This window comes from Cebus imitator, unplaced genomic scaffold, assembly GCF_001604975.1.
Source record: "Cebus imitator isolate Cc_AM_T3 unplaced genomic scaffold, Cebus_imitator-1.0 Scaffold187, whole genome shotgun sequence".
Lineage (NCBI taxonomy): Eukaryota > Metazoa > Chordata > Mammalia > Primates > Cebidae > Cebus > Cebus imitator.
The window spans coordinates 1,509,010-1,531,126 of record NW_016107502.1 but is presented as its reverse complement, the minus strand read 5'-3'; the positions used below and the strand labels follow the sequence as shown (position 1 = coordinate 1,531,126).

The 22,117-nt window shown below is 52.4% G+C and overlaps 1 protein-coding gene and 1 long non-coding RNA gene across 3 annotated transcripts in view; one reads left to right on the top strand and one right to left on the bottom strand.

Annotated features, from left to right (window-relative positions):
- CCND2 (cyclin D2) overlaps positions 1–18,217 on the bottom strand; it is a 25,907-nt gene extending 7,690 nt beyond the window's left edge. The window contains exons 1-4 of the mRNA XM_017546077.2: positions 17,720–18,217; positions 15,724–15,939; positions 13,047–13,206; positions 3,093–3,241 (exon numbers count right to left, since the gene is read on the bottom strand). Coding sequence (XP_017401566.1) covers positions 3,093–3,241; positions 13,047–13,206; positions 15,724–15,939; positions 17,720–17,914 — 720 coding nt within the window. The 5' untranslated portion in view covers positions 17,915–18,217. The remainder of the gene's footprint in view (positions 1–3,092; positions 3,242–13,046; positions 13,207–15,723; positions 15,940–17,719) is intronic.
- LOC119473802 overlaps positions 16,026–22,117 on the top strand; it is a 26,890-nt gene continuing 20,798 nt past the window's right edge. Inside the window, exon 1 of one of the 2 annotated variants that reach the window (XR_005203029.1) lies at positions 16,026–16,650. This is a non-coding gene — a long non-coding RNA (uncharacterized LOC119473802). Of the gene's footprint in view, positions 16,925–22,117 lie in introns of both variants that reach the window. The other variant, XR_005203028.1, reaches the window with a different exon arrangement.

Sequence of the window (22,117 nt, the reverse complement as noted above, 5' to 3'; positions counted from 1 at the left end):
CACTCCAGCCTGGGTAACAAGAGCGAAACTCCGTCTCAAAAAAAAAAAAAAAGAACTCTCCATTTACAGAAGTGTTTCCATCGTCCCAAACTGAAACAATATACCTGTAAAACAGTAATCCCTCCCCCTTTCCTCCCCCTCAGACTCCTGGGAACCTCTATTCTACTCTGTCTCTATGAAATTTGACTTTCCAGGTGCCTCGTATAAGTGGGATCATACAGTATTTGTCTTTTTGTGTCTGCCTCATTTCACTTAACATAGTATTTTCAAGGTATGCCTATGTTATGACATGGATCGGAATTTCATTTGGTTGAATAATATTCCATTGTGTGCGCATACATTTTGCTTCTCTACTCTAAGAACAGTTTCTATCACCATGTTTTCTCTGCGGGAGGCCTGCATCCTACATTAGGCCTCATGAGCTCCTGCTTTTGGGTTGATTTCCTCCTGCATTTAGCATTCGTAACACAATAGTTAGCACACCATCATTGATGTTCTTAATTTCCTAGGGTTTTGCGTGCTTTACTCTTGATTCATCATACAACCGCTAAGCTCCCTCAATGCAGGAATCTCATCCTCTATTTCCAACATGCCACCCATCCACCCCAACTTCTAGCAACAACTGGGCCTTCAGTAAAGACTTCCAGAAATGAATACTTTAAATGCTTGAAATACACCACTTCTTGACTCAAGAAATGGTAAACGGAGCTCAGGAAGCAAAATTCACCTCCCTCCCAATGCTGACGTGTTCTACATTCTAGTCGTTTATCTTTCTTCCCTCATCAGCTTTTCAGAGAACGCAGGCTAATGGATGGGAGGAGATTTATCACTTGGGAAGTTACTTACACACACACACACACACACACACACACAGCCTAGCCCAGAGCTGCTTGAATCTTTCACACAACCTAGCCCAGCGCTGCTTGAATCTTTCCACTAAAAACATTTTCAGGGAGAGTGAACAAGCCTCTGGGGTAAGCCAGAGGTAAGCTTGGAACTTCCTGAGGTCTCTGATTTTTATTTGAAAAACTGTTATTAATTTTACATTTCACTATGTTCACTCTTGGTTTTTAAATATGAAAATGTTTAACCTAGGCCCACTGGTGTGAATGAGGCACACACTGGCAGCCCTAGATTAGAAACACAGTGTGTGCACCTTATAGAAGTGAGGTACCAACTCAATCAACAGCTGGGATTTATAGGAGGCCACTCCCCAACCAGCTTCCTGCCCACTTCGTGTCCATTTAATAGAGTTGGCCAGCTGGCTTAAATGGACTGGCTATGTAGTATCAGAAAAAGGCAAAACGGTTTCTCCAGATGAGATGACAGACTGACTTGCCTGCAGTCTTGAAAAGCCAAGAGATTTAGCAGCAACTCCCAGGAGTGAAATTGACACCACTGTCCACCTGAGATCCCTAAGGCAGGAAGGACAAAGGGAGGTGGGAAAAGGCTGGAGACAGTTGGGTGGTCAGCCCTGAGGTCTATCAACATTGGGAAAAGGTTCCAATGCCTGGGGGCAGGAGGAGGGGAGCCGCTCAAACACGGACATTTTTGTCTCTAGGCTTTGAGGAAGGGCTGGTCTTAAATTGGTTAGGAGTCCTATTTGTAAGGCAGCCTTAACTGGAGACATTCAGAAAAGGAAGAAAGCATACCATTTCTATAAATGTTAATTCCTGTCCATGATTTTTCTCTGGAGGATTAGAAAAGCATTCTTCACGCTGCACTGGAGGCAGCTTTTCAGGCTGTGTTTTGGAGTCCTCGTTTAAAAAGCATATGTTTGGAGCCCGCATTTTAAGACCATATCTAAGAACTATCTCAGAGGAGGACCTCAGATTTGCTCTGTCAGCATCTCCCTGCCCCATTTCTCTGAGCTGGGAACAAATGCCAGGAAAAATCCACGTGGGCGGGAGAAAAAGCCAGTGACCTGCAGCCGTGGGCTCTCTGAGGTTTCATCTCTTCAGTATCCCTTCTGCAGGCCTCAGACGTAGGCCAGTAAATCACATGATCCCTTAACTCAATAAAAGCCCGCAGAGGGTATCTGAATCCCCCTGGACCATCCAGAGGGTGTCATCGTGAAGTGCTCTGCATTCTTCAGCCTCTCCATGGCAATGCATGAAGGCTTAGGGCCAACAACCCCCTCTTGGGTTGCCTTTAAACCCAAGGTTTTTTTCAAACCAAAAGATCCCAGGAGCGGTAGCAAGGGTGGGGTGGAATGTTTCTCAGGGGCAGGTGGAGTTTGGGCGTTCTAGTCCCAGCTCTGCCATAGCCCCCCTCCCGGCTGGTTACTATAGCCAGTGTCCTGCCCGTGGAAAATGAAGGAACTGCCTCTCCGATCTCTCAGCACCATCCTGGCTGGGACACTCTAGGACTGCAGCTTCCTACCAGTTGAATTCAGAGTCTCATTTGACCCTGGTCTCTCTCAAAACCTTTCTTCTCAGGAGCTCCAAATTCTGGCAACAGGAAGTAACAGCCTCTGGGCTGTCCCCAGGGCACACAGAATGGGGAAGCTCCGAAGCTAATAATAATTTCTTGAGTTTGTATGGGACTTTTGTCTTTTGAAAGCACTTTGTAATCCACGACTGCATAGAACAAAAGGGAAGAGAGAGCGGGGAGGGGTCGAGAGGTCTGCCAAGGACAGACACCGTTCTCATAGGGTGTCTGCTCTGTCCACTGCAGCTGAGTCCTGGCTCTCCCTCCTCCTCTCTGTGCCTTACAGCCTCTGTGTGTGTGAGCAGACACGGCAGCTCTAATGCTGCTGGGCAGAGGCAGCCCGGCAGCGTGTACAAATATGGCAATGAAGCCACAATTCAGACCCACTGGGAAGCCCACGCCATAGAGGAACATGGGTAAACAGCCCTCCGCCCGCCCCTGCATCTGCTTCCTGAGTTTTCTTCTGTATTTTATGGTGCACAGTCTTTCAGAATCTTAAGAGGGGGGTGTCACCTGCTGAACTACATTGTACTCCCTTGGATGTTGATCTTAGAAAACAAACCCCAAAAATACCCCTGACACGACATAATCAAACCCGCCGTCTCTTTCCCCGAGCTGAGAAGAGACATCTGGTCTCAGCCAAGATGGTGGAGGCCACCTACCACGTCTGTGTTGGTGATCTTAGCCAGCAGCTCAGTCAGGGCATCGCAAGTGAGCGAGCTCACTTCCTCATCCTGCTGGAGGCCACAGATGGCTGCTCCCACACTTCCAGTTGCGATCATCGACGGTGGGTACATGGCGAACTTAAAGTCTGCAAGGAATGAGAGGCACAAGGTCAGGGCACAGAACGAATTTGGATCCGGGAGCTCCCCAGACTTCAGAGACTCAGAAACAGGATGGCAGCAGGCCAGTGGCACAAGTGACCCCTTGCCCTACAGGCATGTCCTCCCTTGAGTTCTTTCACAAGGGGCCCTGTGTTTATTTGCCATCACCATGGCTGCTCCAGATTTAAATGGAGGAGACTGAGGCAGGGAAGGAAGACAGCTTATCTGAGCGCACACAATAAATGCACAGAGGATTCAAGGTCCCCAGTCCCCAAATCCCAGTCATATTAAGCATGTCAGAGGTAACATTCTTGACCCTGGTGGGGGCAGCAAGGTGAGTGAGTCATGGTCTCCTCTAGAGGTGATGGTGGGAACAGAGCAGAGAATGCCTGAGACCAGTGCACATAAGGTACCCCATGGGCTGTGCAAGCGGGATAGACCGGGGGTTCCAGATGAGAAAAGGAGGGAGAGCACAAGGAGGTGGGAGAATCGGGCAAAATCTATGCAGAATGCTAATTCAGATGGGGTTTTGCTATAGTTTCTGGACAGGCATCGAGGATTAATATGACCCAAAACAAAGATTTGATTTTAAAAAGGAAATGAGAGAAGCAGCAATGCAGGGAGTGGGCGAGTAGGGGCCGAGTTCCACCCAATTCCCAACCTCTGGCCCAACGGCAAGCATCTCAGAACATTACGGTAGAGGATTCTAACCCTAACATAGGGCTCTAACTAAGCACCCAAGATGAACCATTGCGTCCGAATCAGATAGGTGACTGATAGGTGACTTGGTGTCAGTGCTATGACTCATGAGCCTGAAGGGCCATTTTATTGCTAAGGGAAGAAAATGTGACTTGCTACAGAGAAGTGCAGAATGAGGAAAATAAATCAGAGGGGCTTGAATCCCAACCACTGCCATTTCTGACAGCAAATACAGAGGATGCTCCTGTGTGCTAGAGGGTTCCTCTTAGAAGACCAGACTCCTTGTCTTTCTCTGAGCACTCCCCAGAGGGGCTGGGTGACCATGACCCAGCAGCTGCTTGGTCCATCAAGGGGAAATAAAGCAGCCAACTTCCCCATTACTGCTGCTGACAGCTCCCAATGACCACCATATGCAATACGCTACATGTTACGTCCTGTTTAATTCACCCATCAGCCACAGGAAGTGCACACGAGCATCACCCTAATGCTGTGCGTGAGAACCCTGAGGCTTTTGAGAGTTTAAGTAAGCTGCCCCTGCTGGTGTTCACACAACCTTAGCGTGGGGACAGTTTCAGCCATCACCCTAGTGACAGTCCTGGAGAGCAGCAAGTCTTCCGAAGTGTACTCTTTCTAGTTTCAGCATTGCTCCGGTGAACTTACTGTGTGTAGACACGGGAAGGGCACACGGGGGCAGAAGACAGAGCATATAGGGAACCGTGGGTCACCCTTCAACTTACAGCAGAAACAATCAGGTTAAACCTACAAAAACCAGCCCCTCTCTTATTTCCCCTTCTTCCTATGTGAAGCTCTATTACACACACATTTTCTACGGCAGCTCTTTTAATGGTGAGCCCGTCACCCCAGCATAAGTTAGCAGTGTTGTCAGACACCATGGATCCCCACACCATGCACAGCCCCCCCTCCCATCATGAATGCAGAGCAAACCTGGCCATCTGCCTGTCTCCTTGGCTTTTTTTCCTTTACCATCTCCACCTCTTGAGGGACAAATATGATGGTGCTGCGCCCACGCCTGCTGTCCCCCTGCCCCTCCTATGCTTTCTCTGTCACCATGGATGGTGTGACAAAGCCAGCCTCCCTGCCTCTTGCTCTGCTGTAGGTCTCTTCCACATGGGTCACAGGAGAGTGTTTCTCTGCCCAATAACCTCGTTAGCTCCCCCCTGTGACATTCATAACACAAGCGGGGCAGCCAGCCCATGGCCCTGAGCCCACAAAGGCGCGGGTGGGAGCATCTGCCAGGGAAGGGGCAGGAAAGTATCCTCAGCCCTCCCTTCCCTCTGCCACAGGCCTCAGACCGGGAAGCACCCCTCACACACGCCCATCTCTGCTGTCCCACTGCTAGCAAAACCAGTTCTTATTATTGGCATATGAATTACTTCTGGAAGCCAGCAAGCACAGGGGGAACAGGAGCACGGTTGCACAGGGAGACTTCACCTCCCTTTTTGTTTTACTAAGAAAACGTCCTCTGGGTGACACTGTCCCATCCCACAGAATTGGGGAGCACTGTGTGCATGAACTTGGCTGTCTCTCAGCAGCTCAGAGTGGCACCAAAGGGGCAATGTTCCCACAACCAGACAGAAGACCTGCTGGAGATCAGGATGGCGCCGTGCTGCCCCTCCATCGCCTGCTACACAGGAGCCCAGCATCTTCCTCTGGACCCCTGAGCACGCCCCCCTCTCTCCTCCAGGTTAGTCCAATACTAAGGCCACATCAGCGCTCCAGCTAGGTCCAGACTGTGACTGTGGGCAAGTCACTTCCTCTTTCCAAGGGCCTGGCTTCCCATTTGTCTAATAAGGGGTTGGGTTGGGTAAGTGTTTTTTCTAATTTCTAGTTGCAACTTATTAATGGGTCATGAAATTCATGTGTGGTCGTGACCAGCATTTTTTTGTTGTTCTCCTTTAACCAAATAAGAGTAGATTGAAAGTATCGGGCTCACTGCATGTAGTAAGAGTAAATAGTGTTTGGAGATTTTGTATCAGTCTGACATACTTGTACAAGTATCCTGAGTTATGTTATAAAATGCATTTCTTCTTTCATGACTTAGGTCAAAGAGTTTAAAAATAGCAGGCAGGATAGTCTCCCAGGTGCCTTACAGCTACTCTTTGCTCTTACTTGAGGATCTGGACTGGGAATGACTCCCAAGGAGAAGAACAATGAGGAAACAATAGAATGTGTCGTGACATTTACCAGCTGGCAAAGTCACAAAGCACCCCTCTCCACTGAGCAGCGCTACTTCCCTGCAGGCCAAGGCTGCCCCAGGACCACTCTCAAGGATATGCCCCTCTCTGCTGGTAGGGAATACTGAACAGAGAGAAAAACAGAAAAATGAAACATCATTTCATCTGTGCACTGGCTTCCTAGCTGTAGTGAGCCAACCCCCACCCTCCCCACACACCTGTAGAAAGCTCCACCTACCCAATGCAGCCATTCCTGGAAACCTTCAGCTTTGTCTCTATGACAGGACGGAGAAATGGTCACAATATCCACTTAGAAGAAGGGAGCAGAAAGCTAAATTGCATGCATGCAATGATGAAGATGACAACCATGGGTAAATACACGCATACATGCCTACGGATGAACTGGAAGGAGGTACGGAAATAAAAGCTGATCTGTTAGGTGGGGGAGATGCAGGTAAGTGTGTAAAATTTTCATGTAATACTATTTTAATGAGTAAGAACCAGGTAAAAATTTCTCAGCAGTCTCTTAAGTCTCTTGATCAAAAATGACAACGAGCTATATGCTGGTACAGAAGGCACATTCAGGGGTGAGGGTGTACCCTCACTACCATTAACTGACCACCTGGAGAAGTGGGATGCTGGTGACTTCCTGAGATCCCGCCTTCTCCTGCGGCAGAGAGAGGGGTGATTAACTGATCAGCGATCCATTCTGATCAACTCATTACAATGTGCTCTTCCCTGTTTCAGGCAGCATGGAGGACTCTCCCAAAAATGTACAACATTGAGACTTCTTACAGCTGGGCATCAATGCATTGGATAGCAAAGCATGGTGTGCTGTAATGGCTAGGTCTATACTACTACATAGGTAACTTCTAAAGAAACTTCTCAAACAAAGGAGGCTCTTGAAGGCCGGGCACAGTAGCTCACATCCGTAATCCCAGGACTTTGGGAGGCCAAGGTAGGTGGATCACCTGACATCGGAAGTTCGAGACCAGCCTGGCCAAGATGGTGAAAACCTGTCTCTACAAAAATTAGCCAGACATAGTGGCAGGCATCTGTAATCCCAGGTACCCAAGAGGCTGAGGCAGGAGAATCACTTGAACCCAGGAGGCAGAGTTTGCAGTAAGCAGAGATTGTGCCACTGCACTCCAGCCTGGGCAACAGGCTCAAAAAAAAAACAACCCACAAAACAAAAAAGGAAGCTCATGAGTGGAGAGGAGCATTTGAGACACTTCTCAGAAGACTCTCCAGGGAGACAGAAAGGATTGGGAGATAGACCCAAAAAGCTCTGAGTTGGAAGGTGGAGTGCTTGGAGCTTGGGCAGCCTCCACTCCTGCCCCAGTCCCCACCAGACCCAGGGCCTCCTCTAGGTTGCTGCATCTGGAGAGCTGAAGAAAGCAGATGCAGCCACACACCTTGTCATGGGGGACAGAGCATCCCAGGGCCTAGGGCTCCAGCTCCTCTCCAACCAAAGCAGACCTCTGGAGAATGCAGCTCACTGGTTCAGAGTATTAGCTCTGGAATGAGAGTGAGGTTCAATCTCCATCCCATCACCTACCAAGGGTGTGAAGATGAGCACGTTACCTGACCTCTCAGAGTCTTCATTTTCTGACCTCCAAATAATGAGAATAACAATACCCACCTCATAGTGTTGTTCTGAGGATTAACTAAAATAATCCTTGTAAAGCACAGTGCCTGGTTCAAGGTAAGCAATGAATGTCAGCCCGCCTCCTCCCCATCCTGCTCCTCCGCTGCTCTTACCCCTGGGACTTCCTGCAGGACTGTGGTGGGTAGTTCTGACTGGAGATGCTCTCCAGTGTCTGGAGGAGTGAGAAGAAAGGCGCCTAGGCTCCCTGGTTTGCAGACAGATGCAGGGAGCAGGCCAAGCAGGCCAGGAAGAATGAGGGCTCTGTGCTTCCTAGAGAATCTGTCACTATCCAGTTGTGTATGTGTCCCAGAAATGACATCATCGAGTCCCCAAAGCCGCCTGCTGCTTTGCAGAACTGGGAGAAAGTGCAGCCCCACAAGGGAATGAAAAGAACCCCATGAACACTCAGCGAATGGAAGAGAGAAGTTGGCAACTCTAACCCTGCACATTCCACATTCATTCAGATGCGGTTCACCCGAGCCAAGGAACGATACCCACACAACCAGGAACAGCCGACATTCCCGCCTCCTTCCTGGCAAAACGGTGGAGGCGAGGGACACACCTCAGGGGAATCCCAGCGGGACCCACAGGCTCCAGGGGCAGCTCTGGTGTGGTCTGTATGCCTGTTCATGGTGGTGGTGGTGATGGTGAGGTATTAATAAAAAGGAGCTTGAAATTCATCAGTTTCAAATATCTTTTACAAGTGAATCAATGAAGTCTTGGGAGATGAAGCGATCTGTCTCATGTCACTCACTGTGAGTGCTGGGCCTGCAGTCCAGATGAAACTTTGGGACTCTGGATCCAGAGCCCCTCATAACTTACCAGAAGCAGACCAGCTCCTCAAGGTCACCTCCCATATACCACTAAGGAAGACAGGGCAGCCCTTCACGTCACAAGTGGAAGAAAAGCCCCAAAGGCAGCGCTCTAGCTCGGGAATCAAAGCACTTGGGTCCCAGCCCAGGCACCAGCAAGCACAAGTGGCTTATCCTCCCAAGGACACTTGGGAGCTCCTGAGGGTCCCACTGGGCTCCCTCACCTGGGCACCAGCCCTGAGAAGTGCTCCATTTCAGCAACTTGGTATCTGTACTTCTTGGTAGGATTTTAATGAAGAAAGGGTTTAGAGCCAAATAAGTTTAAAAACACGGACTATGTGGTCATGCCCAGTAAGTTTAGCATTCATCATTTTGGCTATGGTGGCCAAGGTCTTGGGGTGCAGGGGTGATGACTTTGCTCCTGTCCACCAGTAGGGGAAGAGAGACAGTGCTGAGGCTGAAGAAGAAGGGGAAGGCGGGGTCAGGCTTTCCCCACCTCTCCCCTCCTCCCACTTGCAGTCAGGTGGAAATTCAAAGAGCCAGAACCAGGGTGTTCATAAGGCCAGGGACATCACTGAGCGCGCACCTCATCTTTCACCCCCAGAACAGGAAGGACCAGCATACCCTGTCCTCGTGGGGCGGGCCTGCCATGACAAGGGAATGCCCGTGCAATTGCAAGGCCTGCTGGGAGGAGCTGGGGAGGGGGCTGGTTGGAGGGCAACGAGCAGCCTACTACTCATTCTCTTACAGCCAGAGGGAAGAGAGAGGCAAGCCCCCCACTGCCTGGCTGCCTGTCCCCACAGGGCATCTGAACAACTTCCCTCAGTCCCATGACCTCTCAGCTTCAGGGGCAGCTCAGAGGCTTGCAGATGCAAAGACGGGTTTCCATTCCCCTTCCCAGCACCCATCAAGGTGAATCTTCCACTCTAAATCAAGGGCTACATCATCGAACTTCTCAGGGCCACCGCTGTCTCCCTCACTTGAGGATGGAATCTGAGGGAACACCTGTAAGTAAAGCCAGGGCAGGGGCTGGGATAGCACAATGGGTTATAGTCAACACTGGGCTCTGGCCTTGGGGCGGCTATCCTGTGCACAAGTAGCAAGGTGCAGCATCTTAGGGTGGGCTTCTAATGCAGAAAGCGGGAATGTGGGCTCCTGGGGAGGGTGATCACCTCCCCGTCCCCAGTGCCAGGTGTAAACTCAGTGCCACTGGCTCTCCTAGACTAACTGGAATCATGCATCGAGCATGGCATCACACGGCAGGAAATCTCCCAATGCCACAGTGCCGTCCGGGGTCGTCTCCAGTGGTCTTTCTTCACTTGCAGACTGGGCGCTCTATCAGCAGAGCTGCGACTGGGGAAGCTACGGCCCAGTTCTGCTTCGCCAGTTTCGGAAACTCCAGGAACGGGAATGCTAGGAGCCGTAGTCAGGAAGATCCCCTCCCAAACACACACACACCCACACCTGCACTGACAGGACCTGCTGTAGAGGGATACCAGCAGCTGGCGGCCCTCCCTCTTCCAGAAGCCATTTTAGGCTGAGCAGGGAAGGGAAGGGAAGGAGGGATCTTCTCTGCCTTGTCACCATCTTACCCCAGAGCCCCATAAAGCAAGACCACCACTCCACCCCCCTTCCCACGGCCCCTGTGTTCTCCTGCTCTCCCTTCCCCTTTCACACACACACACGCTCCCCACACACTGTAGAACCACTGCCAGCTCTTTCACAACCAGCTTTTCCCATCAAATAGCTGCACAGCCTAAGGGTTGGCTACCATCTCTCGGGACCCCCACCCTCCACCCGCTGTGCACCTCCAAGACCCTGGCCGCCAGTGTTTCATCAGCTCCAGGACGGAGCATGTGAGGAACAGGTGAGGGCAACAGCTCAGGCTGGGATCCACGCCTCCTACCTCTGGTCCTCAGCCCCTCTGTGCCCGCTACTGGCCAGACACGGGCCCAGGTCCTCGCACATGCATCACACCCTGTCCCCACGACGCACAACCTCCTCTCCGTGGAAGGTGCTTCCTCCAAGAAAAGCGGCCTTCGGTGTTTGTCTTGTGAAGCCAACTGTTGTAAAACTCCAGGCAGCCAGGATTCTGTGACCCGGTCAGTTACACAAACCCAAGTGCAGATCAGGCAAAGAAATATCTTGCGATACAGGCCCACCCTTTCCAGACCCAGGAAACTTCTGAGGACCTCCCCCTGCTCTGCCAGTCCACACCTGAGGCTCGGTGCTTAGCACATGGTTTGCATTTGGTTTGGGGGTGTCCTTTCTCGTGTCATTTCCCAGCCCCTGACCAAAGCTAGCTCAAGGCCCCCAAAACACAGTCTTCATAACTGCCTCTGTCTCCCTCTGGGCCTCTGTCCTCAGTCCCCGAATCCCAGGCTCCCTACTCTGGCCCCAGGGTTGGCAGCCAGCCCGAAGATCTGGGCAAGAAGGCCACGGGTGGGGGATGGGGTCCCCAGTTTCCGAGAATGGTTCTAGACAGAATCTGGGGATCTACCCACACCCAGTAACTCCACCCAGGACCCCTACCCCAATCAGAGATCAGAGAGGAGGAAGGGGCAGATAGACCCCAAAAGATCTGTTAGTTAAGAGACAGTGTCAAAGCAGAGCTCACAGCTGGGCGATGGAGAAGTTTAGGATCGGGTGTCAGCTGTCCTAGGGCCAGGAAGAAAGAACCGGTTGACCCCTCTCCCACAGTGAATCAAGACAAGAGAGGAAAGGAACGGCCGAGCCTGGGAGACAAAATGACAGGTCATTGGAGGTCTGACCTCTCCGGCCTGGGCCAGACAGCAGAAGGGAAGGAGGCCAGAGTGACCACTGTGCAAAGGGCAGCAGGGATCCACCAGGCTCCTAAGAACCGCCCCCAGGGCTGCAGGAAGGACAATGGACTCTCCCACCAAAGTGCACGGGGCGCATGTGCAAGCCATGAGGCCCGGCCTGCATCCAGAAGAACAGGACTACAGAAAACCAGCAAGGGGAAATCTGCGCCCTGGATGAACAGGCAGGCAGCGTCAAGGACTCCACACTCAAGCTTGCAAGTACAGAGTACGCAGGTCCTACCAGAAACAAGACACGGGCAGCCAGAAAAGGAAAGCCATCATATCCATTTTAGTAGGAACAGTTAAAATCAGTGTTAAAATCGGAGACGTAGCATTTTCATAATTAGTGAAGGTCCAACCTACACATCTAGTTTACAAAGCACTTCCACAGGCATCATCTCTTTCTGATTTTAATTTTCCTTGCTGCTCTGAAAAGGCTGTAGGATGATGTATCAACAGGCTTGTTTTGTAGATGAAGAAGCTGGGGTTCAGAGAGGTCAAGCAGCTAATCCAAGGTCACCCAGTTGCATGTAGCAAAGCCTGACCTTTTGACTGTGAGCACAGGGCATATGTACTACATTGTACATTATATAATCGTCTGTAGAACTCAGGAGTAACATGCAACAATGTATTGAAAAAAGTTACCACTGAAGTCCACCTATGCAATTCAACTATTGGCAAATTTGAGGTGAACCACACCAAAAGGTCTTCCCAAGTGATCAGCCTTTTACCTAAGGTTTCTGATTGTCAAAACATGAACTCCTGACGCCTCTCCCTTGGATGAGTAAGGTTCTAGGGTCTCTGCCATGGCCACTACCAAGAAAAAAAAAATACAGTAGAAACTGCCCAAGGCTCCTTTAGTAAGGTAACAGGAAACCACTGCCTTGAGTTCATTAGGAAAATACAGAGCAAATGGGCCAGTAGGAACTATGTGTCAATTGTGGGATCCACGTGGTAGGCAGAATTGCGATGTTAAAGGCTGCGCCCAAATCAAAACACCTCCGCGTGAAGTGAGGGTATCAGAACCCGGTGCTCAGAAAGTAAAGCCTTACTGGAAGCCAACCAGGTTCACTCCCCCCCGGCAACACACACACAGTGGAGGGAACACCCAGGAGGCCATAAATGCCCTACAGTTAAAAAAAAAAAATTCCTATGGTCTCCCTTACCACTAATCAAGGCAGGCAGCGTATTTATCTTGACGTTGTTCCTTTAACCTGTATTTGCCCCCATCCCCCCAGATTTCCTCTTGGGCATATCTCCAAGCCATCCTTTTCCTTAAAAGATTAAAGATTTAAAACACAACCAGTGAGCAGTATGTATAATCTTCAAAGAGCACTTTAGCCATCATAAAGAATATTTTAACAGGCACTAATTTTTTTCCCTTACCACACCTGTCCTCATAAACCGTTTATGAGTATAGCAAAGAAAGCGAACAGACCAGCTCAGATAAAAAAAAAAGCCACCCAAGAATGAAACTTCAGACTTTAGACTACTCAACACCACCTCTCCCCTAAACTCCTAAACTGACATGAAAGTTCACAATGCCTTTTTCCTCTCCCTGACCATCTCCCAGAAGAGCTCTCCGGCCTCCCTCCCTGGCCCAAGCCTGACCTTACCGGTGGCACACAGAGCGATGAAGGTCTGGGCATGCTTTCGGATCAGAGACAGCTTCTCCCGCTGCTGAGGCAGCTTGCGCAAGATGTGCTCAATGAAGTCATGAGGAGTGACAGCTGCCAGGTTCCACTTCAACTTCCCCAGCACCACCAGCTCCCACTCCTGGAGGGGAAGGCAGGAAGAGAAGAGGAGAAACTAAAATCCACAGGCTGACCTGGTGTAGTGGCTGCGGGTTGGGCTCCAGGCCAATTTTAAGGCCGCTCATTAGGACGTGGCTGCTAGCTTGCAAGGCGGGCCCATTTGTCAATGTGCCCCTCAAGCTTTGAAGTTGTTGACAGCTCTTCTTATGCTTCAAATGTCAGGCTCCACTGAAAATAATGAGAGCCCAGGTAGCTGTTGCCAAGATTCTATTTTCTTCTATTTCGTTTCCACTCCAGCTCCCCTTACCCCCTCCCAACCCTGACTTGCCGGCAATACTGCCCGCCCACCCAGAAAGCTGAACCTACAATAAGATTCGACCAAGGTCATTGTGGCCCTTTCACGGTAATTTATTGTATATGGCTCTATCACCGAATTAATAGTCTTTTTAATCTTCATGGAAAAATGATGCACTTTGAGCAGATAAAGCTCAAAGTAAGGTTCCCTGGCCCAATTCCTCGGCAACCAATTATTTTGCTTTTGCTTACTGTCGAAGTGCCTTTTTTCTCTCTGCTGTTCAAACTTCCCCTTTGACATATCATGCAGAAATCTTGGGGATGTGACACTCAGCCCTTTCACCTCAAGGTTTCACGGGCGGCTGTCACCACATGGTCATTAGCAACCCCATTTTGCAGATGGAGGTGATCTGAGGCAAGGTGAAGGTGCTGGCTCGGGGTCACAGCATCCTCCCACACAAGTGTGGGGACAACACAAGCGGGTCTCTTTTGGGCCTCTCACCAGCAGCCCACCTGAAGAAAAACCTGGTTTCCCTCCTTCACTGAGATACTTATGGGAAACTGTGCTCAAAGGGAAACAGTCCAAAATAAAACATAAAAAATATTGTATGTGCTATCAGGAAATATGCCTATCCGCTGGGCTGTCATCAGAAGAATGAGAGGTTGGGCCTGTTTGCCAACGCACCCCCTCTCCCATTCACATGGAGAACTTGGAATCTCTTTCATTTGCTAAACCGGCAACCAGAACACCAGTCCTGGAGCAATGGGGCAGGGGGTGATTCCCTTTCCCTCCCAGGCCTCAGCCTTCTCATTTGTAAAATAGGACTCTTCCAAATTCCAACTTCAGGGATAGAGGGGAAGGGGACAGGAAAAGGCCAGGGTCGTGTAGAGCAATATATTGCTTGGGTAGTCTTGGAGAGATTCACATGTCCTGAAGAACACCTCAGTTCACCATCCTCTTGAAACAAGTGAACCATATGAAGATTGTTTTTCCTGCTCTCCCATGAGAAAAACAAATTGGTTCCCAATTTTATGAATGTTTTCTTTATAAGCTTTAAAAATCTGCCTTGGCTTTCTGTGGACAGCCGGGGTAAAGGGCCCCCATAAACTACTAAACCACCATCATCTTCAAAAAGATGGTTTGAAACGCCAGCCCTTCCTTCTCACAGGATAATGCGAGTACGGACCACTCGTCTTGCACCATTATTAAAGGAAGCAGATCTCCCAGAAGAAAGCACCTTTCTGGGCCTCTCGGACCAAACCAGAAGCAGCTAAAATCTGGCAGCGGTTCAAAGGTGAAGTCATTCAGGCCCCTCTCCACATTCTCGGCAATTCCCCCCCCAACCTTGTGCATGTCTTCCACTAGATGGCAGCACAGCCCCAGAAAGGAAGGCTCCTCACAAAGAGCCCAGTTCAAGAAGCCAGCCTCAGCCCTGTGGACTTCGTGCAGGCCCTGCCCGTAATGAGGGGGAGGGGGAGGGAAGGCGGGGTGCTTTTCTAAACAGTTCATTGGGGGTGTGCAAACCACTGAAGGTGGGCCTTGGAGCCGCTCTTCCATCCAGTACTGCTGCAATATGGCCGTCTTATATGTCAAGCTGCAGGGAAAAGGAGTTAGATCAGGTGGGAAAAAGGTTCTCTGGTAGAAAACCAGAGATAAGACAGGACCCCTGGGGTTGTACAGAGGTCAAAATCCTACTGGAGTTAAGAACCCAGGCCTGGGACTCCTTCAATGAAAGGACCAATTTTGACTTTGCGCCAGTCAATGAACTGATATTTAGTGAACAGCTATTATGTGTAGGTATCTTGAGGCTTTATAGATATAGAAGGCATTACCTTTGAACTCCAAGTTTTTAGGAGACACACACCACAGCCACATACCTATCACGTGAACACATTCTCAGACTATTTTTGAAAATTTGGAATTTAATTAAAATATTATCACTGTTAAAATATTCCATGCTTCCCCTACACACATGCACACACATTGCGAATGAGTCTCACCAACCCAAATCTCCATGAGGATCTTATTCAGATGTAGCCTCAGTGCTGGGCACCGAGCCTGGGCACAGAGTAGGAATACAAAAAGACAGTGGTTTCCTATTAAAAGAGCCATCGCCCGTAAGTACTGGTGGGATCATTTTTGGATCCCAAGAATTTGCTCTGGAAGTGGTGAGTAGAAGGTATATTGTTGGCCAGGGGAAAGCGGGAATCGCAGAAAGGAAGGGAGGAAGGGGCCCGTCATTACCAGCAGCTCCTGAGGCTTGATGGAGTTGTCAGTGTAAATGCACAGCTTCTCTGCAGTCAGCGGGCTGGTCTCTTTGAGCTTGGAGGCCAGGAACATGCAGACAGCACCCAGGAGTTGCAGATGGGACTTTGGAGTCGGGACCCCAGCCAAGAAACGGTCCAGGTAATTCATGGCCAGAGGGAAAACCTCTTCTTCGCACTTCTGTTCCTCACAGACCTACGATGGGAGTGAGAAAGGGGTGGGGGGCGGGGGTGGAGAGCATAGCATCAGCAAAAGAGAAAAAGAATAAAAAGGTATAATGTATGGAAACAAAAAATTTTAATTTTTTGTGGGGAGGGGGAGGGGAGTAGAATGTGTGATAAGAATAAAGAACAAAGATGAGGAAACTGGGGTGCATCAGAATAGCCCATCCGTGCTTTGGCATTCCCAGGGAGCCTATAAAAGGGGGTGAACTACAGCTCCAAAACGGAGAGTCGGGGAAGTGCGCAGCAGCCGCGGCCGCTCCGCGACGCTCCCTTTGGCTACTCCTTCGCGCACTCTAAACTCACTCACTCTTTTTTGGATTTCGTCATCTTTTCAAAAAATCAATAAAAATATTCTGGAGCCTCCGAGGGTCCACTTCTTGGTCTCATCCGGATCCTCAGATCCTCCTCTATCATTCCCGACAATTGGAAAAAATGTCTGGGGGGGTCCCTGCGGCCCAGGGGCCGCTATTGGGGGGGCGGGTGGGGAGAGGTGGGGAAGAGAGGGGGAGGGAGTAGAGGAGGAAGAGCGCCGCAGCCTCGGCAGCTGGAGTCGGAGCAGGGGGGGGGGACAGTTTCAAAAAATAATTAAAAATCGAGGAAATATCCTAGAAAAGCCCTTTTGGCGTGAAAACCCCAAAGAGGAATCAGGCTTCCCGAAACGTAAGTTTCGGGTGCCAGAAAGGTCTGTATTCCGACCCCTGGGGCTTTGAATCCCGGGAGGAAACTTGAAGGGGTGAGCGCCGCGGCGGGAGTGTCCGGCTGCGGCCCACAAGGACAGAAACTAGGGAACGTGGTGACGAGCTGGGGGACAGACTGGAACAGGGAGCCCTGGAAAGACGCATGGGGGGCTCCGACCTCTCCTTTAGGGGTGACCCGATATTCCCCCTACACACACGCCCTCCCCCCCTTCCTACCCCACCCAAATCTCCGCACAGAGGAAGCTGGAAAGCCAAACTGTAAGTAACCTTCGCGAGGTGGGGGGTGGGGGAGAGGGCACGATTCAAAGCGGGGTGGCCGGGATAATGGGGTGCGAGGGTAAGCGGGCGACGTTTCCCAGCCTTTCCAACGGGAGTTTGCAAAGCAACATGGCGAAACCACGGCAGGTCCAGAGCTGTGCATACGTGGGCACACGGCTCGCTGGGCAAAGACTTGGAGTGAGGGGCAAGACGTGGTTCTTTTGGGTTCCCCTGAAACACACGTTTCCTCCTTGGAACTTTCGGGGCTCCAGAATTCCCTGTTTCTCTCCTCCCTCCTCCCTCCACCTCCCCCCTGAAGTGCCAGCGCGGAGTTGCGACCACATGCAGGGACCTGAGGCCAAGACGAATGTGCTCTGGCCTTTTGAGGGGGCTGCCTTTCTACTCGGGGTCCCGGTTTCTGGCCCTGACTCCGTTCCTGGCCGCAGCAAAAGCAGCCGCCGCGTCTTCGCAAAACACAGGTCGCGGGGCGGGGTGGGGGGGGTGGGAAGAAGAGGCAGCCACATGCAGGCACACGCGCGCGGGATGCTTCCCCACCCCCGCCCAGGACAGCCTCGCTTCTTCCCCAGATCTTCCTCCCGCCTCTCCCTCCCGCGTTAATTTGGAGAGGAACAGAAATGAAGCCACGCGTCTCGCCAAAAGGCGCGCGGTAACCTCCGGCACAGAAGCCGGGAGGCCGGCGCGGGGACTGCCCTCTCCCAGGCTTAGGGCTCCTGCCCGGGGGCCGAGAATCCGGGAGCGGTCCTGGCTCCTAGAGAGCGCCGCCCGCTGACCTACCTCCAGCATCCAGGTGGCCACCATCCTGCGCATGTAGGGCTGGATGTCCTTCTGCACGCACTTGAAGTAGGAGCATTGCGGAAGGTAGCGCTCCTCGATGGTGAGCAGGTTCTGCAGGACGCGGTCGTCCTGTAGCAGGTTGCGGTCCCGCACGGCCCTGCGGATCGGGTCCACCTCGCAGCACAGCAGCTCCATGGCCAGCCCGGCGACCCCCCTCTCCCCTACTTTCTCCGGACTGGAAATGTGTTTTTTTGTTTTTTGGAAGGGGAAGGGAAAGGGTTCCCCCGATCTCCTTCCTGTGGCTAAATAGGGGGGTTCGGGGAAGAAGTGAGGGCAGAGAGAAGGTGGAGCAGAAGAGGGGCAAGGATTGGGCGGTGGGCGAGCAGAGCCTCGGGGTCTGCCTCACTCGCACCGATCCTCCCCTTCAAACTGGTCTCACTCTCCCCAGCTCGCTCTTCTCCGCTCTGAGGCGGTGACGCAAGCTGGCTAGGCAGTTAGCTCTCCTCCCTCTCCCCGCGCTCCCCGCTCTGGTTCCTCCTCCCCTTCCCTCCCCTCCTGGCTCTCCCCTCCTCCTTTCAATCTCTCCCTCCCTCCCTCCTTTTCCTCTCTCGCTATTAAGGAGAACAGCAGCTGCCCCGACCTAACTTCAAACGCCGTCCCCCGCCCCCCAACCCCTCTCCCTCCTCCAGTGCTGCGTGCCAGGGGCCCCGGACAGGGCAACCCACCACAAACTACTGATTCCTATTTCTGCCCTCTAATTTCGCTCATTCTGTAGGTGTAGCACGCCAAAATACGACCCTCCAACTTTGGCTTCTTCAAAACGGATCCTAATCCTCCTGCCCTTGTATTCAAGATCCAGGAATGTAGGGTAGATTACTTGAAGATGGGGTGAGCTCAATTTAGAAATAGATCCCTTGAGTGAAAAATAAGGAAGGGGGTGATTTTAGAAAATAGCAACCTCGCATACCCAGAGATAAAGGTCATGCCCCTGAAGTTTATGTTCCTGATAACTTCGAAGCTGTTTCAAAAGCCCCGATTAAAGGGAACAGAACGTCGTCCCTTCTGCCGCCACCCCCCCACCCCCCCGCAGAGTGTGTGGAGAGGAAGAAGAGGGAGGGAGGGGTGGATGTTAGGAAGGAAGGGGGATGCTTCTCTGGAGGGATAGAATGTGCTTCTGGAGCAGAAACCGTCGTGTTCCTGGGGGCCCTAGGAGCGCCCTGAGGCGACGCAGTGCAGCGCCCAGGGCCGCTGCAGGCCGGGGGCAGGGCTCCCAGCGGTTCCTCCGAGGCCAGCGGCCACGCAGGAAAAACCCGCTTCCTCGCCCCTGCATCTGCTGACAAGCCGCCCGAGGTGTCTGCGCCGAGCGTGGCCACACCGATACAGCTTTCTAGGAAATGGCCCGGGAGGGGGAGGGGGGCGAGTGAGGGATTAGGTCTGGCTCCCTCTCGCTCCCCCTGCGCAAACACCACCACCCCTTCCTTTCCCCGGAGGCAGGAGGCCACCTCCCTCGGTCCTTCGCCCGCATCCTCGCCGACCCCTCCGGGTTCGCGCCTCACTCGCCAAGCTTTCTCCCTGGGAGCGGACTGCGGTGAAGTCGCCGCCAGCACTGTCTGCCCTGACACGTGCTCTAACGCATCCTCCAGTCAAGGCTGTCTTTACGGGAGATTGATCTGCTGGCGCTTCCTCACCTCCTTCCTCCTGTCACCCCCAACCCCCACCCTGCCCTTTCACTCCAGGAGGAAGGGGAGAGCCCAGCGCCCCGTTGTGCTGGCCGAGCTGGCACGTGCAGCGGGCATGGCGTGGCTCGAGCTCTCTGGGCACACTGAGGCCGACGGTGTACCTCCCTCAGCGGGAGAGGGGGCCGGGGCAGGGGCGCGGAGAGCCAGCAAGGCGGGGTGGGGCGCGGGCTGGTGAGCCGTACACTAGGTTCCCTGCAAGGCGGAGGAGGGGAGCGAAGAAACCAGAGGTGCAGGCGATTAACTCAGGCCCCGGAGCCAGCCTCTTTAAACGAGGGTGGGGCGGAAGGTGTAGCGGGGAGGAGGGGGATATAGCTTTAAAAGGGTAAGAGTTTGGGGCGCCGTCTCCCCTCCCTCTATTTGCATAGCCAATAGCTCTGGGGCTCCTGCTACTGCGCGCTGATTGTTACCGGGCAGATTACTTTTTTTTTTTTTTTTTTTTTTTTTTTTTTTTTTTGGTAGGACGCGTTCCCCACTACATCAAAAGGAAGCCAAGGGAGGGCGGAGGGAGAGCGGGCGCTGGGGCGGGCGAAAGCTCGGGAGAGGCCCGGCCGCCTCCGACCTTATCAATAGCAGCGGGAATGAGTATCCCATCTCCTATATGTAAAGAAAGGGGAGGGAAGGGGCGGGCGAAGAAAATGTCTAATTGCTGTGGAAGCCATTAGCTTTCGTGAAGAAAAAAAGCTCGCTGAAAAACCCAAGTTGGAAACTCAAAATGAAACAGTCCAGCGCCGCGGATGACACCCTGGCCGAGTACGGTGTTCACCCGCACACAGTCGGTCCCGAACAATCACCTGTTGATTTTAGTCACCTTGGACTTCCCGACTTAAGCTTTTGAGTCACCCCTGGTAAATAAATACATTCACTTACATTTTAAGATCCCCATAAGGGAATTACTCCAATTTCACCTAAGCCACTTTTGAGCGGATCAAGGAAAGTTGCTGCGTGGAGAGGAGAGAAAAGGAGGGAGCGCGGGAGGTATTTTTAAAGTATAAATCTAACCCGACAGGCAAGGACAGAGGCCGCCGCTGGGGATGCCAGCCTCTGGACATCACTTGATAGCTCTGGGAGCGGGATCTCTTCCATCCCCGCCCGCACCCCCCTCCCACAAGGAAGGCATCTCCAGCTCTGCGTCTCCCGAAGTGGGGGGAGGGGTGAGAAAGAAGCGGGTGGTCTTCCGGGGGCCTTGCCCACCAAGAGGAGAATGCCTGGGTGGCGAGTCCTCAGGTCTTGGGAGGGAGCCTAGGGCCCTCTCGCCCCTTCCCTTCCCTTCCCTTCCCTTCCCTTCCCTTCCCTCTCCCCCTCCCCCCACCCGTCCTGCTTTACAGAGAAATTCCAGCGGGGAGGGGGGCGGCCGAGGGGAGGGGCAGAGAGGGTCGCGGCCGGATGCCCCCCCTTCCTGGTGGTTTCTGCATTCTTGGAGACCCGCAAGTTCGAGCGCTTCCCGCGTGGCAGGCTCGTCTCTTGAAGTTCCCCTGTCCACTTCCCCTTCCGATTACGGACTGTTCCAGAGCGTGAACGTCGCCATCGAATCCAATCCCCGGTGGTTTTTCAGACACTCTCTCACACGTGGGGTGGGGCGTGAGAGGGTGCGGAGGTTGGCAGGAATGTCTCTAGGAGACTTGGAATGGAAACTGAGTTTTCCCTTTTGGTCGCCACTCCAGCCATGTGTTAAAACCTTAATTTCTTGTTAAAATGCACCCCACCTAGCACGCGGGAAAAGGCATGTTGCCTTCTGGGCAAAAGTGCACATTTTCTTTCAGTGTAGACTTAGGTTTAGAGAAAAAGCGCAAGCGCCTGTGTTCTGGCTTTGAAGTCCAAACTGATCATCGTGGCAGGAGGGTAGGGGGCGGCGAGGGGGGTGTAGAATGTTGGTTCTTCCTTATCTGCTTGTCACCGTTCACGGAAAAATATATATATCTCATGTAGGATTGGTGATAAACTTTAGTGAACGCCAGTTTTATTGCACTTTTATTCCCTTTCCGGCCGGCTCCCCACCCTCTACTCGCGTTTTGGAGTTTCGGTTGGAAAGTGTACAAAGCCTGGAGGTGGAGGGTGCAGCAGGGTGTTGGGTGTTGGGTGTTTATAGGCACATTTCTGCAGGAGCCAGCAGCACTAAGCACACATATTCCCAAGCTCACCTGGCGGATGCCTGTCTCCCAGCCAGGTGATTACGGTCGGCTCGAGGCCCGAGAGCAGCGCGAGTTCGAGTCCCGCCGCCTCCGCGCAGGGGCGTTTAGGCCGGGTGGGGAACGGGGAGTGATTGAGTTCAGACACAGGAATGGGAGCCACTGCCTTCCTCTCGGCTCCCCCAAAGAGTAGAACTGCGTTTGTGGTTCTCCGTGGAGGGAGGGATGGTCAATCCAAACCGAAAACCCAACTGGCAAAATGCGAGGGGACACGTAGGAGGCACATCAAGAGGAAGGAGGGGGTACAGGCAAAGTAGAAAAATGCGGGCTAGGAGAAGAGGGAAACGTCGGGAAGCGGAGATCTCGGGGGAGGAGGGTGGGTGGAGACCGCAGTGCTATTGCAGGTGTGAACTCGCTTCCGGGACCCTCTGGTAGCAGACCCCTGGGGCGCTGGGGCGCTGGGGCGCTGCGCTCTGGAGAGGGGCAGAGTCTGCCCGGCCTGTGCATCCGCACTCCTCTGGGCGAATTTCGGC